The sequence below is a fragment of the Mustela putorius genome, unplaced genomic scaffold (assembly GCF_011764305.1).
Source record: "Mustela putorius furo isolate JIRA1106 unplaced genomic scaffold, ASM1176430v1.1 tig00003858_pilon_pilon_pilon, whole genome shotgun sequence".
Lineage (NCBI taxonomy): Eukaryota > Metazoa > Chordata > Mammalia > Carnivora > Mustelidae > Mustela > Mustela putorius.
Genome location: NW_025422010.1, coordinates 6,194,111 through 6,214,064, shown reverse-complemented (window position 1 = coordinate 6,214,064; position 19,954 = coordinate 6,194,111). Strand labels below are relative to the sequence as shown.

Here is a 19,954-nt window from a genome sequence, read left to right as displayed (position 1 = left end):
TGGTCCTGTGCTATTAAAACTAAGTTCAATAAACACCTTCACATTTATCTTTATGTCTGTACATATTTAACTACTGAGTATTATAAACTTTTAAATCTCTGCCATTTTCACTGGTAAAAAATGAGAGGTGGCCACTGATTTAAAATGATATTCCTTAATGACTAGAAAAATTACATATCTTTTCACAGGTATATTGTTTACCCTTATATTCTTCCTTGAACTGTGATTTTATGTTCTTGCCATTTTTTAAAATAGTTTCTCTTTCTCTCTCTTTTTTAACATATAGCACCTACTTTAAGTAAAATGAAGTAATTATTTTTCATTTCCTGTCAATCAGAAACCGTCCAGTAGAATATCTTTTTACTATATGAAACTGTTGTCTCTTTCAATAACAGGTTATTCTGACTCAACTCAAATATTATGAACATATAGCTTATCTTTTGAATTTAAAAATCATTAACTGGGGGATATAACAACACTACTCATTAAGTCTCTTGTCATTTGATAAAGAGTAGCTGGTGTAGATAAACCAAAATAATTTCTATTTTCAAACAATGAAAGAGTACTAGTGCTGGAATATGGGTGTGGCCAATGTGCCAAGAAGCAACTGGGCAGAATGCCACAAGGAACCCTCACGCTTTCTGGCCTTCCAGCCAATATTCTGGGCACCTGGTCTTACTACCCTCACTCTGAGCAAAGGCCAGACATCATCAAAGGCATGTTCATATTCTTTGAAAACGCATGCCAGAGAAAGGGGTTGAGAAGGGCTTTTGGTTATGATAGAGATTAGGTGAAGAGAACTTAACAAAACATTAACAAACATTTTGTATCAGTATAAAGCAAGGAAGATAATTTGCCTTAAAAGAACTAGTGTAAGCCATTCATTAAAGAAATTTCCTTTTTAAAAATAACTTTAATTTCATGTTCACATACATACCTGCAAAATACTGAGATACCTACATTTTACTACAAAATGACAGAAAAAACTGAAATGGCATTTCATTTCCAAAAGAAGTAAAGACATCCTTTTAGCTATGTTTCGAAGCAGACCAACCACAGTAACTGCACTGCAAGGCATTTGCTTGACATCCCATCACTTGCCTGTGTTAAGATGTAACTCCTTTGCGCCTCTTCTATATCAACTAAACTGGCATTTATATAATCATTTTCAGCATTTTGCAGCTTAACACGACTGTGATCATCTGAAACAGAGAATGATAAGCAATTGTCAGTTCAAACTTCTCACTTCTTTTTTACTTTAATAGTAATGTTCTGGGTACTTTTTAAATGATAGAAGAAACAAAGAAAAATAAACTAGCATCAGAGGAGAGTTGAGTCAAGTCCTAAATTATTCTCTTTTTTATGAAGGAAGTATAAAAATGAAACTTGTTGTTTGTTACTGTGGTACTGGAAATGCTTTTGTTTGTAGTAGGTTAGCTACTGTAACAGAAAAATTGACCAAAGAGTAAAATATAGTAACAGAAATAAAGCACCTACCGTCCTAAAAGTAAAAGATTCACTTAGAGTCTTGGTGCCTAAGAACTGATAGGTCTACCTACAAAAAAATCCAAAATGGCCTCAGATAGGTAAGACTGGATTTCCAAAAAAAAAGATTGGATTTCCATGGTAGCTACAGTTCATTTTCTTCATTCAACTGATCTGCATTCAACTATATTTAAATAATTTTCAGTACTTAATTATGTGTAAATTAAGTGTTAAAGATTTTAAAATACAGACGGAATATTCTAATTCTTTTTCTTTCTTTCTTCTTCTTCTTTTTTTTAAGTAGGCCCCATGCCCAATATGGGGCTGGAATTCACAAACCCAAGATTAATAGGAGTTGCATGCTCTGCTGACTGGGCCAGCCACGCGACCTGGAATATTCTAATTCTTTACAGGACAAACAGATAAACAGATCTAGCTTAGATATATTTCTAGCGTTTAAGAGTAAAAATGTCACCATCTTCAACAACATGGATGATCCTACAGGGTATTATACCAATTGAAATAAGTCAGGCAGAAAAAAAAAAAAAAAAGACCATATGACTTCACTTATATGTGGAATCTAAAAAAATAAAACAAAAACAGATGCATAAACCCAGAGAACAAAACCAGTGGCTGTCAGAGAGTAGGAGGGTGGGAAGATGAGCAAAACAGGAGAAGGGGATTAAGAGTTACAAACTTCTGGTTAAAAGTAAATTCCCTGCATGAAAAGTACAGCATAGGGAATATAGTCAATCATATTCTAATAACTTTTCTATGACAACAGATGGTAATTACACTTATTATAGTAAGCATTTCAGAATGCATATAAACATTGCATCATTATATTGTACACCTGAAAATAATATAATATTGTATGTCCACTACACATCAATTTTTTAAAAACCTGCCTCAAAATTAAGAAAATGTCATGAATGCTCATAAAAAAAAACCCCAAAATACAACCAAAGCATTAAGTTATGAAGACTACCTATCAGTAAGAAATGAGAGACCTCTGTTTTTAAAAAGTGAACAAGGACAATACACAAAAGACTAATAAATTTGAAAAACATTTATTTAATCTATTAAAGAAATGCAAATTAAAATGAAAAGATAACCTTTTTTTAATTTCAAGATTTTTGGCAAAGTTTTTTTTTTTTTTAATGGTAATTCCCAGTGCTGTCAAGTCCATATCTAGCCCCTTAGTAAGCACTAGATGAAACTATAACTTTCAGATGCCTCGTTTAGAGTAACAGGTATAAATCCTTCAAAATCCAAGGTTCCCATTTCTGCGAATGAAACCAACGCATATAGCCAGAGACAGACACAGGGATTAATAGTAACACACAAAAGGGGAAATAACACAAATTTCCAAAATGTACAACAATTACAGTATACATGAAAGATGTATTACTTTAATGAAGCCATTAAAAATCATGCTTTATGGTTAAAAAAAGTAAAAATCTCACAGATTTAGAATTTATGCTAATTTAAATATGTAGACTACAAAACTTTACCTTGTTATTTTGATGAAAAAGGAGACGTTTTCTCAGGGAGAGAAAGTACATGTGTAATAACACAGTTAACACTGGCTTAGTATCCTAAATACACAACTGGCAGAAGAATGTAACCGAATTATAAACTGAACACATTGGATTTTTAACTCTGGAGAATACCTTCAATTTAAACTGCTTTCCTGAAGGAAATTTATACTAAATATCCTTTTTCCCCCCATTTTTTAAACTTAAAACAAAACCTGTTTACATTATCTCCATTTGAAAGAAAATGGTAAATGGCTACAGTTTCACACATCAATTTATCTGAGATGTTTCTGCTGGACTGAACCCAAGACCTCTGTAAATATTACATGTCATTTGCCAACAGGAAAAACTAAGATCTTGTTATAGTAAATCACTTATACTAGTGTTCTCGGAAAGATGATGTCAGCAAGCACTTTTTTTTTTTAAACAGTCACCTTTTTTTTTTTAACAGCTTAATCACCCTTTAACAGTTAAATTACGAGAGCTGGTAAAAAAAGGTCAGCTACCTAATTAGCAAAACAAAGGCCATATATCTCCTAGATAACACTGATAAAGCAGGAGAATGTCCCCTTGTAGAATGCCACACCATCCCTAAAATTCGTGTTCCACTAGAATAGAATACCAAAGGAATGTATTTCCTCATGTTGTAATCACAGAAAGAACCCAAACCCCAAAGGTTAATCCTATCTATTGCACAAGTGAGAAAAGCAATTTGCCCAACAGAAGCAAGAATCCATAAAAACCAGGAAAGTTCCTCTCCAGGGCGCTGGGAATGGAGTTATCTTACAGGTGGCCTCCGATGTTCTGCAGAAAAGAACCCCAGAGAAAAACCTTTGGCAGTTTATACCCTTGCCCTCAGGACCTTGAACTAGAATTCAGTTATTTTCCCGCTAGCTTTAAAATCTACACCAGCAGTCACTCCAATACATTGAAAACACCGAATCACACAGTGGTAAAAGCACAAACACATTTCCTGGAGCCCCAGTGACTGACCAAAGGGAGCCGAGTGTTACTTAAAAGACACCCAGGGTCCTACAGAGTCTGGCCCCGAAATGGTGGGCTTGCTTCCCTTTCACATTTATTTATACAGTCAACAAAAGCAAAGGAACACTGAGAATTTTCTCAGGAAAAAATTTTTAAATTTTGCCAGCAGATTAAGACCGAAAAATGAAGGTACTCCTTGGGAAAACTCTCTAGCTACTTAGAACTGGCTACAGATGTTGGTTGAACCTATATTTTCATCTCACGACTAATTAGAAACAAAACTCTGAAATTCATCCACATTATCAGAAATTTATTTTAATTCTTCTGCTTTATTAAGAAGATTAATAAAAACTTTAAACCATATTTAACATTCTGATTCCACAGGGGAAAAAAGAGAGTTTCTAGTGTTAACTAAAATATAACATGTTAAAACTATCTACAAAGATAGTAACTTAGTAACTATACAGTACATTTCAGGAAGTGAAACTATCAAAGCCTTTTTATGAGAAATTGTGACTTTATGATTTATATTCTCTAGTAAAGATTACAGACAATGGCTTGTCTCCAATTAGGAATCATCACTTCATGTATGGCTTAAAATATCTGTGAGAGCAGACACACGTCCCCTCACAACCTGGGAGTCAAACGTCCCCTTTCTCTCTGCCCTATTACTATCAGTCAGCCCAAAACCTGTGAAGTGTTCATTTCAAAACAGAGTTCTGACTTCTGAATTAGTATAAAAAAATAAAACATACAAACACTGGAAAGTTAAATGCTTTCTCCTCTGCCAGAGTTTATTCTGCCCAGAAACCTCTGAAATGAGATTATTAAAGAGTCCCATAACCCCTGGGCTCTGAGTATTAAGTCCCAAAGCCCCCAGTACTTTACCATCATTCTAAGTAAGGATATGGTTATCTCCCTCTTTCCTAATTTTTTTTTTTTTGGAAGATTTTATTTATTTATTTGACAGACAGAGATCACTAGTAGGCAGAGAGGCAGGCAGAGAGAGAGGAAGGGAAGCAGGCTCCCTACCGAGCTCTGTCCCTGGACCCTGAGATCATGACCTGAGCTGAAGGCAGAGGCTTAACCCACTGAGCCACCCAGGCACCCCCCTCTTTCCTATTTTTAAAAAAATTCAGAAAAGGGAGAAAAATGAAGACAGTTCAAACTATGCTACATGAGATACCCAAAAGTAATCACAGGAAATCTTATTTCTCAACATCTAGTAATACCAAAAGCTGAACTATCAAGAATGTATATATGTACATATATATATATATATATATATTTTAAATGGGGGCACATCTGTTCTTAATTCTTGTCACCAAATGAATGAAGAAACGCAATATCCAATAGAATTGTAGCTTGTAAATTGGATAAACATTGAGCAAACTTCTGATGAATATTCCCTTCACCTCCCACCCTCAAACAGTATGTTTTCTGAGAAATGGTTTCATCTGTCAAGAAATGACGTGCTAGTTGTGGCCTGAGCTGACAATACAGATTAGCTTCCTCTTTCAATAATGTCACAATAAGCTTTTTTTTAAATCACCCCTTACCCCCTTCACTGGTTCACCTTTTATCATTATTGTAAGAAGATCTCCTTTTTGAAAAGTTTTCCAGGTCAAACAGGAAAAAGGATTCACACTCATAACCATCCTCCTAGGTTACACCAAGGCAGAGATACATAATCATTATCATCAACTGGGCAAGGAGAAGACCAGTTCCATTAGTACAGCAGTGAAAGACTTTCACCTCTAATTCTTCTGTTCTCAACCAGAGGGAAACCACAAGTTTTCAAAGACTAATATCTATATTTTATATGTTACCTCCCTGTAAGAATGCAAAGCATTTCATAGATATGTTGACCCTCTTTGACTCTGCAAGTTAAATATTTGAGGCATAAATATTAATATTCTCTCTTGAATCAAGCAACAAGCCAAAAGCAAAGCTAGAACTAAAATCCAAGTCACCATACATGCACTACCATAATAATGAAGAAACACACACCTTAGTAAACACATTGACATTTCAATTGTTTCTTTTGAAAATAAAACTCAATTTGGTGAATAGTTCCTTTATTAATGACATAACCAACTACAACCACTATAGAATGCAGTGCCTAGAATGTGTCAGGTACTGTATGACACACCTTGCAAAATTTCTGCAACAATCTTCACAACTCTATGAAGTTGACATTATCATGCTCATTTTACTGACACTCAGAACATCAAGTCATTACCATATACACACTAGAGAAGCACAAGAGAAAATTCAAACTAGGTTGTATGACTTAAGAGACTACATATTGGGGCGCCTGGGTGGCTCAGTGGGTTAAAGTCTCTGCCTTGGGCTCAGGTCATGATCCCGGGGTCCTGAGACGGAGCACCGCATTGGGCTCTCTGCTCAGTGGGAAGTCTGATTCCCTTCCTCTTTCTCTGCCTACTTGTGATCTCCGTCAAATAAATAAATAAAATCTCTCTTTAAAAAAAAAAAAAAGAAAGACTACATATTTCCCACACTACGTTGTCTGATATGTCCAAGTTGGCTAACAACTTCCATCTTCATCTGTCACACAAACCTCTTTCATGAAGACCTAGACTATGCTCTAAACAGCCTCTCTGAGGGAACCCCCACCATAAAGGTCCCTTCTTCACATTTAAATCCTTCAACAACTTTATATACAATTTTAATTGTATGCATCATCAAATGTATTTTAGAAGCCAGCAACAATAACATAAAAATAACACACAATTTATTTAAAGCTTTTTAAAAGAAAAAATTCTAGGAGTGCCTGGGTGGCTCAGTTGGTTGTGTAACCGACTCCTGATCTCAGCTCACTCAGGTCTTCATCTCAGGGTCATGAGTTCATGCCCCACACTGAGCTTAAAAAATTTTTTTTTAAGTTAGAAAAAAGAAAAAAATTCTACTAAGTAGTAATTCCTAGTACCACCTTTATTGGACTATGTATTGTGGAAAGAAAGGTGACCAACTGATGCCTGAGGAGGCTGAGGGAGATGGGCAGGCTTCATTACAAAGATGAAGAAGGAGCACATACACACAAAGGAGTAAAAGGGACTGGTATATCATGAAGGACCAAAAACTGAAAAAGCCTGAAGAAGTCCCAAAACATGCTGAGGCCAGACTCTGAAGAGCCTTGTGTGCTGTGCTCCAGGCATAGGCTACCTCAATGAAGCTCTCTAGAGGACTGAAACAAGCACATTCGATTCCAAGAAAATAACTACCAGCACTAGGGAACATAGACTGCAATAAAAGGAAGATAACTTAACACACTGAGGCACTGACAGTTTAATCAAGAGACGAGGACAGAACCAAACAGTGGAAGAAATGCAGAGAGTTACAAGGAAGCATGTCCCAGGTACACATCATCACCAATTTGCGAACCAAGCAGGTATTGTTCTAGAAACATCCAGAAAGCTCAATCTTTTTCAAACACTAGGTTGACTATCTGTGATTTCAATCTTTTAGTCCATCAAGATTTTCAGTTCCTAAACTTGCTAGGACACAATGTTAATTGAGTAAATCCAGCTTTCACACATCTCCAAACTGAAAATAGATCTTTAATCTATTCCTAAGAGTCCCTGCAATGAAAAGCACACCTGGGAAGTACCCTTTAAAAATGTGTAAAATCAATTAATCCATTAACGTACTTTGGAACATGGACATCTTTCCTCTTTAATAGTTTGTATAAAATGAGACATACCGAATTTCAATTTATCAGTAAGCACCTCATCATTTTCCTTGAAACTCAGAATCTTTCCTTTAAGGAAAGACAGAGCCTAAAACATGGAAGGTAGAGGGAGTTGGGGGAAAAGTACTTTCCCTACAACCAGAAGTCCATGGGATACCACAGAAACAAAGTAGACCAAATATTTATTAAAATATTTCCATTCGAGGACTGTTCTAAGTACTACTAAGGACGCACCATACCCTTGTGGAGCTCACCTTCTCAGAGAGGGAGATAGCAATAAGCAAAACTACCACGTAAATAATATTTTACACAGTAACAAATGAGGGGAAGAAGTAGTGTGAAGGGGAACAGTCATGTTGGGAGTGGGACAGGTTGCAATTCTAAATGGGGTGGGCAGGGTGGGCCTCACTGAGACAGTGACATTCAAGCAAAGACTTGGAGGAGGTCAATCAAATGACTATTTTGGTTAAGAGTGTTCCAAGCACAGAGTAAATACCTTAAGGCGGTGTGTCTGAGGGACACAACTAATGGAACTTGAGCTACGCAAACAAAGGGAAGAGAAGCAGCCGGCAGTTTAGGTTCAGGAGAATCAAGAAAATCTGTATTGATTCATTAGTCTCACCTCATAAATTCAACACAGAGAAAAAGAGTTTGTACTTCCATCTTTTTAGTGTTTACCTAGAAGAGAGTCCTAAACAATTTAGGTTGGCAAGTGTTCAAGCACTGTTGAAACAATAAATTCCAGAAAATTTTCATATTCAAATTAAACTATGGTAGAATTTTGTTAGAATAACAAATCACTTTTTTTTTTTTAAGGCTTTATTTATTTGAGAGAGAGAGAGAGGGTGAGCAGTGGGGAGGGAGAGGGAAAAGCAGACTCCCCAGTGAGCAGGGAGCCCCACGCAGGCTCAATTCCAGGACCCTGAGCCAAAGGCAGACACTTAAGCAGCCAAGCCACCCAGGCGCCCCGAAAGGCAAATCACTACTAAACCATTCTGAAACCAACACGGGAGAAAAGATTATGTTAACTGACTAGAAAAGTGACCTAATTCAGCAAAAAACAAAGAGCTCAGACACCTCCAGAGCTTTTCACGGTAGATACCTGGAACTCTGGCAGAGGAAAGAAAGCCGGTGAGGGAAGGCTAAAGGGGCCTAAAAATGTAGATTCCGGTGTCTGTCCTGGCTCTACCAACCAGGGTGACCACAGACACAGCTGTGATTTATTAAAAAAAAGAGTAACCTGCTCCTTGAGAAACAGAATTAGCATCCAGTGAGACACCACACGCTGTGGTAACCAGAGGTCACTAGTCCCAGTTTTCTTTTAAGATGAGCTGGCTAGACTAGACCAACCCTTCTTAATTATTTTTAATGAATGACCCTCACTTAATATCCTAAAAGCATCTAATACAAAGCTCTTTGAAAAGTCCTATTTCGGGCGCCTGGGTGGCTCAGTGGGTTAAGCCACTGCCTTCGGCTCAGGTCATGATCTCAGGGTCCTGGGATCGAATCCCGCATCGGGCTCTCAGCAGGGAGCCTGCTTCCCTCTCTCTCTCTCTCTGCCTGCCTCTCTATCTACTTGTGATTTCTCTCTGTCAAATAAATAAATAAAATCTTAAAAAAAAAAAAAAAAGAAGAAAAGTCCTATTTCGTCTTAAAAATGCACAGGAACTTAAAAATTCTACTTCATCATGCATCTGTACTTTTAACATATAAGCAACCACACCTCCCTTCCCCACCTTCTGAGTATAAGCAATGGTCCTGAAAGATGTGCCATGTTTCTCCAAGACATTACTCCAGTGCCTTCCCTACGCACTTCTGCTCTGTCCTCCAGTCCCCTGGGTTAAGCAGTCTACAGCAGAGCTGCCCAAGTGACCAGCTGTGGCTACAGTGGGGACCCTCTGTTAGAAGGCTACTGATATGGCAAGATATTGACCCACTTGGGCCATGGGGCAGCAGCAGCAACGCCCACACTCGCAGCCACCTGCAGCCTTCTGTTAGAGTGACACGCTCTATAGCCCGGGACCAGGTCATGTTCACCATGTCCTCCAGCTGCCTGTCACAGTACCCTCACCAAGCACCCCATTCAAGAAGCACCAAATTCAGAAACCTGGAATGACACTGGGATAACCCAGACTATACTCCAATTTCCTGTTTTACAGGTACCCATCTGTGTGGGTGTGTACAGTTCTAGGCCATTCGATCACATGTGGAGGTTGTGTAATCACCACCACCACCAAGACATAGTCCTGTTCCATTATCACAAAGATCCTCCGTGCAACCCCTGTAGAGTCACACTCTCCACCAACCCTGTCCCTAACCCATTAATCTGTTTTCCATCTCTATAATCTTATCATTTCAAGAATCCTGTAAAAATGGAATCATACAGTATGTAACCTTTGAGACTGGATTTTTTGACTCAGCATGAGTCCTCTGAGACCCACCTGACTTGTTGCATGTTATCAATAGCTCATTTGTTCTTATTGCGGAGTAGGATGCCATGGTATGAACACACTCGTCTGCTAACCACTTCACTCACTGATGGACATTTGGGCTGTTTCCAGTTTGGAGCTATTACAAGGAAAGCTGCTATGCACATTTCATGAATGCATTTCTGTATGGACAGAAGGTTGCAATTCTCTGGGATAAATGCCCAGGAGGGCAATGGCTGGGTTATATAAGGTATGTTTAGCTTTTCAAGAAACTGACAAACAATTTTCCAAAGTGGCCATAGAGTTTCTCACTAGCCTTACAGGAGATCCAGTTTCTGTATTCTTGGAATATTGTGGCCTCATTATTTCAGCTGTTCAAGTGGGTATGTAGCAATCCCTCACCAACATGGTTTTAATTTTCATTTCCCTAATGGTTTAATCATGTTTCCCTAACAGTTAATGATAATTCCCTAACAGTTAATGATGTTTTTCATATGCTTATGTACTTATCTGCCATCTGTGTTCATAATCGTTTGCCCATTTCCTAATTGTGGACTTCAAGTTAACCACAGTAGAGCCATCCAAATCATAAAATTAGAGACGCCTGGGTGGCTCGGCTGGTTAAGCATCTGCCTTCGGGTTATGATCCTGGGATCAAGTCCTGCATGGGGCTCCTTGCTCAGTGGTGAGTCTGCTTCTCCCCCTGCTTGTGTGCATGCTCTCTCTGGCAGATAAGTAAAATCTTTTAAAAAATCATAAAATTAGTAGTGATACTTTACTAACTCAAACCCCATTCAAGTTTCACCAACTGTGATATAAAACCTTTGTTAAAAAAGGATCCAATACAGGATCACATTTCACTTTTTTTTAGAGATTTACTGAGAGAGAGCATGCACATGAAAACTCGAGCATGTAGGCACTGGGAGAGGGGCAGAGGGAGCGTTCTGTACTCACTGCACTCTGTAGGGCAGTTCAGGATTTCAATGTGATGTGTCCCCTTATTGGTCATGATTACTTGTTCAAGGTTGTGTCTGCCAAACTTCTCTGCACAGTTAATACTCCCCTCTTACATTAATCGGTATTTTATAGGAAGGCTTTAAGATTATGTAAATTGTTTGTTCCTCATTAAAGTTTCACCCACCAGGTTTACCATCTATTTCAGCATTTACTACTTGCCATCCTACACTAAGGCAGATCCTTCCTTTCTCCCCATTTATTTTTTTTTAAGATTTTATTTATTTGACAGAGAGAGATCACAAATAGGCAGAGAGGCAGGCAGAGAGAGAGGGAGAAGCGTGTTCCCTTCTGAGGACAGAGTCCGATGTGGGGCTCGATACCAGGACCTGAAATCATGATCTGAGCCGAAGGCAGAGGCTTAACCCACTGAGCCACCCAGGCGCCCCCCCTTCTCCTCATTTATTAATTCATATTTCTTTGTAAGAGTGTAAACCCACCATGGTTATAATTATTGTTTCTTTCAAATGCTCAAATCACCCCCAGATTTGGCCCATGGGCTTCAAGATGGTTTCTGTGTCCTTTTGACATAGCTTCATCATTTCTTGAACATCCTTACCTTCTGGGACTACAAGAAACATTCCAGGCTACTCTTATACTTTCCCTGCCCTAGCCCTAGAGTCAGACATTTCTTCAAGGAGCCCTTTTCCTCTTAGTGGAGAATGAAATTTAGATACCAAAAGCTAGGCAAGCCCAACGCCAAGAGGGTATCATTGTTCCCAAGATTTTCCAGTGGCCAGGGTTAGGAAATATAAGCATGCACACACACATCTACATTTCTAGGTATCTGTATATCCATATTCACTGAAAATCATGAGTTCATACGCTGATTCACTAATTCTAATCTAACCTCACAGGGTTCACTCCACCTTTCCTTCGTTCTTCAAACACGCCCCCCCACCCCCACCAAGCATGCTTTCCCCCTTATTTACATGTCTTCCACCTGCTGGTCCCCAACCCCAAGCGCTCTTAGACTGAATTATTCAGAGGAGAGAGGGGAGGCTTAATGATGTCTTTAATACCACCTTTACTATCTTACTATTAGAGATAACAGAAATGAGATATAATTTTTTAAAATATCAATAATGCCCTAACTGAAACATGTAAGAAAATAAATGGAAAGTAGTTTATAAAAGATAATATCTATTTTAATATACATAAATAGTTGAGTAGAAATACATCAGAAGAAAAAAAGCCACCACAAATTTCAAAGTCTTAACAAATAACAAGAAAAACTTTTAGTAAAAAAACTGATATTAGAATGGATTTGAGAATGTGAAATGCACTTGGTCTTCATTTTTAAACTTCAGATGGAATAAGGAAGAATGTTAGCAAATATTTACATAAGAGTTACCATAAAATTTAAGTCCTATCTATATTTTCTCTGATTACTACTATACATAACGTTTATCTAAATCTGCACTAAGATGACAAGTAGATTCCTGTCATGTATAAAGGTCTGTTCTAATAATTCAAAGATCTGCGGTCTTATAATTCTGAGACTACTACAGTGTTTCTTCATAATTCTTTGACTTGCTCGCACATTTTCTGGATTATGAAATAAACAGTATCATCTATAATTATGATGGTTTTAAAACATGTCCACAATTCTTGGTAATTCTTCCATCTACCAGTGGAGCATTAGTCCTCTTCCCTAGAACCTGGACGGCCACTAATGAAAAGAATATGATGGAAGTGAGAAGACTTCTAAGTCTGGGTGGTACAAGGCAATGCAGTTTTCAGCTGGCTCTCTCAGAACGCTCACTCCTGAAACCCAGCTTCTATCTGCACGGAAGTCTAGGTCACAGTCATGGTCCATGTAGGTGTTCCAGCTGACAGCCCACAAATTAGTGATGAAGGCCTCAAAGTGACTCGAGCCCTAGCTACCATCTGAACTACAACTGCAGGAAGACCCTGAGCAAAAATCTCCTGAGTCCAACTAACCCCCAGAATCTATAAAGACGATAAATGACTGCTGTTGTTTTAAGCCACTGTTTTGGGGAGGTTTGGTACACAGCATCAGATAAAACAGCAAGCTTTGTTTCTTTTTAATTCTAATCTGTATGCTTTTTATTTCTTACTCTTCTTCCTGAAGTGGCTAGGACCTAAAGCATATTAAGAAGAAGCGGTAACAGTGGGCACCCTTATCTTGTTCTTCATTTTTGTTAAATAAAAAAGAAAAGAAAAAGACAGAAAAAGAAAAGGTTTCTCCCATGTTATCATTCAGACTTGTGTTATTATAGGCGTCTCTTAGAGAGTTTATATTAGGTTACAGAAGTTCCCCTCTCTTTCTAATTTGCTATGTGTTTTTTTTTTTTAAGATTTTATTTATTTATTTGACACAAGTAGAGAGAGATCACAAGTAGGCAGAAAGGCAGGCAAAGAGAAAGGGTGGGGAAAGCAGGCTCCCTGCTGAGCAGAGAGCCCAATGTGGGGCTCAATCCCAGGATCCTGAGATCATGACCTGAGCTGAAGGCAGAGGTTTAACCCACCGAGCCAACCAGGCGCCCCTGTGTTTTGTTTTTAATAACGAACAAGCACTGACTTTAAATAATCTTTCTGCCTCTACTGAAATATTCATGACTTCTTCTCCTTTACCACGTTACTGTGGTGAACCAACATTTTTAAGATTCTCTTATGTTAAAAAAAAAAAAAAAAGATTTTATGTTAAGCCACCCTTATATTCCTAAAATAAACTTACAGACTGCTGTATCCAGTCTGCTAATCTTTACATCTATATTCATGAGAGAGATATGCCTGTAACTTTTATTCTTATTAAACTTTACAGAACTTTGATAGCCAAACCTGCAAAAGCTCACAGAAAGAACCGGGACCTATTCTTAGCACATTAATTTTTATCATTCTGTTTTAATACATTTAAGACAACATATTTCCTTTTAAGATTTATTTATTTTAGAAAGGGAGTGTGCGAATGAGTGGAGGGAGAGCAGAGGGAGAGAGAATCCTGAAACAAACTCCCCGCTGAGCACACAGCCTGACCTGGGGCTCAAACCCAGGACCCTGAGATCATGACCTGATCAGAATCAAGAGTCAAACATTAACTGACTTGAGCCACCCAGGTGCCCCAAGACAACTTATTTTCTTTGCATTACTGTTTTTCCTGCTTTATTAAAGTTCTGATCAGTAGTATTTTACATATTGTCACTTTTAAGCATTTTAAAATTTCCTTTACGATTTCTTCTTGACCCATAAATTACTTAGAAATCTTTAAATCTCCAAATTTATGTGACTTTTTATCTTTTTATTAATAATCTATAATTTAATTGCTTTCTGGTCAAAGAACATGGCCCGTAAGACAGCAATTCTTAAACTATTAAGATTTACTTTACAGCCAAGTCGGTGTTCCATTTTTTATAAATAGTCCAAAGTCCAAGAAGAAAATGTATTCTCTAATTGTTGGACTCTCTATATTGTTCTTATTAAATTAAGCTTAACTGTGTGGTTAAACCTTTTATTTCTTTACTAATATTCTGTCTTATTAAAAGGCCATTAACATGGAATTATCTATTTCTTCCTGTAATTCTATTCACTTTTGCTTAATATATCTTGAGGTTATTTTATTGTTACACAAATATATTTATTATCAAAATCTCAGGGCTAATACTGGCATTTGCACTTGGAGCAGCTATACCATTTGCTGAGGTGTTTGTTTGTTTTAGGAGGTGGGGAAGCAAAGGAGGTTTGGAAGTTTTCCTTACTTTCCCCTCACCTAGTAACTTTCTATTTTTTAAAAAAGATTTTATTCATTTATTTATTTGAGAGAGAATGATGTAAGGGGACTGTTTAAAAACACAGATTTCCCGGGCGCCTGGGTGGCTCAGTGGGTTAAGCCGCTGCCTTCGGCTCAGGTCATGATCTCAGGGTCCTGGGATGGAGTCCCGCATCGGGCTCTCTGCTCAGCAGGGAACCTGCTTCCCTTCCTCTCTCTCTGCCTGCCTCTCTGCCTACTTGTGATCTCTCTCTGTCAAATAAATAAATAAAATCTTTAAAAAAACACAAAACACAGATTTCCAGACCTACTGAATCAAAATCTAGAAAAAATCTGGGACTCATAAGGAAGTAATTTATGTTCCGTTCCCATTTACCTCACTGGTTTCCAGGTTTCCTCTCAGAAGCTATTCCTAACTCCTTAGGCACAGCTCCACCAACATACACGGTCCTAACTCATGATACATACAGCACAACAGGTCTGCAGCTCCCTCACTATACTGTGAATTATCAAGGGCAGGGTACATATATTTGTGGTATTCGTGGTATTCACAATGCATAGCATAGAGTCAGTCAGGTTTTCAATACATGTTTTCTGAACCAAACCAACTGTAGAGTATTATGTATGGAAATACATTTTAAATTTTATAATGACCGACAGTAAGGAAATATATATTTGCATAATCCAGGAAGTGTTTTATTTTTTTTAAGATTTTATTTATTTATTTGACAGACAGAGATCACAAGTAGGCAAAGAGGCAGGCAGAGAGAGGAGGAAGCAGGCTCTCCGCAGAGCAGAGAGCCCGATGCGGGCCTCGATCCCAGAACCCTGAGATCATGACCTGAGCCGAAGGCAGAGGCTTTAACCACTGAACCACCCAGGCACCCACCAGGGAGTGATTTAAATAAAACACGCATTCCTGGGCCCATCTATATTTAATGAGTCGTCACCTCTATGACCTCCTCCACTGTGTGAGAATAACACCCAAGGCGAAGTGGTGGTGAAGATATTTGGAAGAGGTTTTTGACTAATGTGGGTCAGAAAGGGGAAGATGTTCCAAAAAGGGAATGATATATTCAAAGACACAGAGTTATCAGTAATGGTCACACTGGGTGTTGCCTAGCTGCCTCAGTTGGTGGAGCATGTGATACTTGATCTCCTGGTTGTGAGTTCAATCAAGCCCCATACTGGGTGTAGGGATTACTTAAAAATAAAACCTAAAAAAAATCTTAGAAGCTGGTCACATTGGGAGAACTCTCAGTGTTTCAGTTTGACCAAAATCAGTAATTTGTAAGTAGGGCGTGTGGGTCACTCATTTGGTTAAGTGTCTGCCTTTGGCTCAGGCCATGATCCCAGGGTCCTGGGATGAGTCCAACATTGGGCTCCTTGCTCATCAGGGAGCCTGCTACTCTTTCTGCCTGCCACTCCTCCAGCTTGTGCCCACTTTCTCTCTCTGACAAATAAGTAAAATCTTTAATAACAATAACAATTATTATTATTTGTGAGAAAATGGCTAGAAAAATCTAGAGGTATATGAAGGTTTGGTCTCCAAAAGTTCTTGTAAGATAATGCTACAAAGGCAATTTCTCATAAAACTCATGGAACACTACTGGAGAGTGGAAAACAGAAGTGCATTTTACAAAGATTACCCTGGATACCACATGGAGAATGGACTGAAATGGGGAAAGAACAGAGACAAGGAGACAAGTTAAGAGGTTATTAAAATAATTCAGAAGAGGAAGAGTGAGGGCCTGAACCAAGCCAGCACAAACAGCGAAGAAGAGATTTAAAACACAATGTGGGGGGACCTGGGTGGCTCAGTGGCTTAGCACTTGACTCTTGATTTTGGCTCAGGTCATGATCTGAGGGGTGTGAAATAGGGTCCTGTGTTGGACTCCGTGCTGGGCATGGAGCCTGCCTGGGATTCTCTCTCCCTCTCCCTCTGTTCCCTGCACCCATCCCCCTAGCCCAGTGCACATTCCTGTTCTCTCTCTCTCTCTCTCAACAATTAAATTTAATTTAAAAAATGAAACACATTATGGAAATTGAATTGTAATTACTTAATTATCAAGTAGATATGAGAGCTGAATCAGAGAAGGGTTTGAGTTTCTAGCTGCAGCATATGTGTCAATAATAGTACCATTTATGATATGGGGACTAGAGCAGAAAAAGCAGCTCTCAGGGTTGGGACCAATGGGGAGGAATGTTACATCAGTATCTAGACATACTGAGTCTGAGGCAGCTAGAGGACATCCACACAGAGATGAGTGCCTTGCAAAAATGGGTCTATAGCTAAGAAAGACCTAGGCTACAGATGAGATTTAGGGTGATAAGTACATGGTAACCAAACCTACAGAAGATGAGACCATTCATAGAAGTGTCCAAGTGAGAAGGAGAGGAAGACAGTCGACTGATGAAGAGAAGCTCTGAAAATGCCTGATTAGCCAGAGAAATAATAGCAAAATAGAAAAAATATGGTGTTAGGGAAGGAAGGCAGAATCAACAATGTCAAAAGTCATAGGGGTAAGAAAAGAAACCAATGGAAAGTCCCTCATTGCATGTGAAAACTAGAAAGCTTGAGAACAGTACGTTAGAATAGAAGTTTCAGAGGGGAGGCTGGGGTAGAATCATGGGCTAAAGAATGTACATGCACAAGTGACAAGGATGGAGACAAATAATATGGTGGGTTTTTTTTTTTTTTTGAGACTCTGTATGCAAATGTGTGCATGTACTCATGTCCGCATAGGTGACAGAGTAAGTGGAGCTGAGGTATAGTAGGAGGGTTGAGATGAGAAGAGGCTGAAGCACATTTACATAATATGGGAAAGGAACTACGGGAAAGAGGTTGAAAATAGGAGTAAAATGAGGTCCCAGAGGAGGAATGAGGCATCAGGATACAACCCTAGGACAGGAGAGGGAAGGCTTTATTTCCTGGGACTTCAGGAAAAGAGGAGTGCAGAGAGAAATAAGTTTCCAGGTGGTAGAATATGAAGTTGAAGAGTTATTTCTGGATTTTTAAACTGTTTCTCTACAGAACTGAAGGCAGATCATATTCTGCGAGTGGTGGGTGTGGGGGTGTGTTGAGAGCTGGTTTCCTTTGGGACAAGTCAGAGCTGAGGGGCAGTGGGACTGACCGGGGGCACGGAGGAAGAGAACAGGGCAGCCCAGCCCCAGTCAGTGCCTGAGCCTACCCAAGGCATACACATGAGCCCAGAGTTTACAGAAACTGAACGACTATCTGACCTTAGGTTCACAGGGTAGGAAAAATTAAAGAGCCACAGAGATGATCCTTCTAACATATCAGAATAGCAAGAAAGTTATTAAGTAATAATAACTTATAATATAATAACTTATAATAATGACTTAGTAGGGTGGGGAAGGAAGTAAGGTACTATAATAAATAAAAAAGTCAACAAACTGAAGATTCTGATGAAGTCAAAGGGCTGGGAAGACAGAAAGTAGCCCTCAAGGTAGCAGCATTTAAGATTTCGGGGTTGAGAGCTGAAAAGGTCCAGAACTGTGCGGCTCCGCCATCACGTGGTTCCTTCCCAGAGCCACAATCCCATCCAGGCACAAAGAAAGAGGTACTGAGAGAAGAGGGCGAAGAGGAAGATACAGTATGGGTCCTGAGCATTCTAAGCTGAGAGAGGAGACTGCGGCGCAGGGACTGTGAAGTCAGGTGAGGACAGGTACAAGGGCGGTGATCAGTACCTGGATGGCACAGCCTCAGAGCGGATCGCTTTAACTTGCAGGCTGGAGAGTTAGGGCTCAGTTAGGAAACTCAGGTTACAGGGGAAGCAAGGACAAGTAGCTTCTACCTGGGAGAGACAGAAAGGTACTTTACTCGGGGAGAGCCAGGCTTCAGCGGGGAGAAAATGCAAGGAGAAGGTTCGCTGAGTGGCAGGCTCACAGGCGAGTGCAGCTCCGGGGCACACCAAAAACAGCAGCAGTGGAAGAGACAGCAGGGGGCAAGGGCCACATCTCCTCTGAGGAAGAAACGACTTCTCCTAAAACGGTACCTATGCTAGGTGAATGGCCTTCTTCCTGAGAAGACATACAGAAGAGCGAGCCCAAGCTAGTGAGGATGGAGGTGGGGTTAGTAAATACACAGCAAATCGAGCTCTTCTGGCAGCCTTCAACCTGACATGTCCGACAGGCAGCTGGGTACATGAGTCTAACGTGTGAGACAAATCACAAGTTCCATTGACTTGTATATTTGAGAAGAATTTAAGCCACAAATTGTCTTACTTTTAAGTGTCTCAGTTCCAATTTTTAACAATTCCTCCATTTAGAGCAATTTGATCAAACTACTGAGGGGATTCAAACATACTTTATCACATCCAAAGACTGCTATCACAACAGATTTATGTAAAATTCAAAGACAAATCGGGGCTTGGCATAGGGGAGGAAGGGAGCAGGCTGGCTGGGGCCCTCAAGAGGGATCTTGAGGTGGCGCTCTTCCCCAGGTCTGTACCCAGACTGTGGTGGAGACCCTACACTCTACCATGTAACAGAGCTGAGCAGAACCAAACACAGCCACAAATGAGGGCAGGTGACACTGGGGAGATCTGGATGGATAGCATCCATGTCCACTTCCTGGTGGCAGTTATGCCAAGATGTTAGCACTGGGGAGAACCAGAGGAAGGGTATGCAGGATCTCTGAGTGCTACTTCTCACAACTGCATCCCTATCTACAGTTGTCAAAAGAAGCTTGGGTTGTTGTTTTTTGGTTGTTTTTTTTTTTTTTAATTAGAGGCAACAAAGCAAGGTGTACAACTGGGACACACTGTCTTCAAAACTCAGGGTAAACACTAAAGATTAGTGTTCTAGCTCAATGATACTCAAAAGAAATTTGGAGAGGGTGAAGGGGCACCTAAATGTTAGAACCATTGCCCACGCCCCCATTCCCTGCACACACACCAACACCAGAATTGTTGCCATGGTGAGCCAGGTTTCAGAAGTTTGTCTATCTTCAAGTGCACTGCAAGTAAAGAAGAACAAAAAACCACTCTCTGGGGGCGACTTATCTCTACAAACGCTACTAACTCATAAGGAAAACATG

General features: G+C 39.4%; 1 protein-coding gene across 4 annotated transcripts in view; it reads right to left on the bottom strand.

The window, feature by feature from the left end:
- Positions 1–19,954, bottom strand: part of PTPN2 (protein tyrosine phosphatase non-receptor type 2) — an 86,809-nt gene that overhangs the window by 43,136 nt on the left and 23,719 nt on the right. For all 4 annotated transcript variants that reach the window (XM_004742672.3, XM_004742673.3, XM_004742670.3 and 1 more), the window contains exon 3: positions 1,102–1,202. In XM_004742672.3, the coding sequence (XP_004742729.1) occupies positions 1,102–1,202 (101 nt within the window). The remainder of the gene's footprint in view (positions 1–1,101; positions 1,203–19,954) is intronic.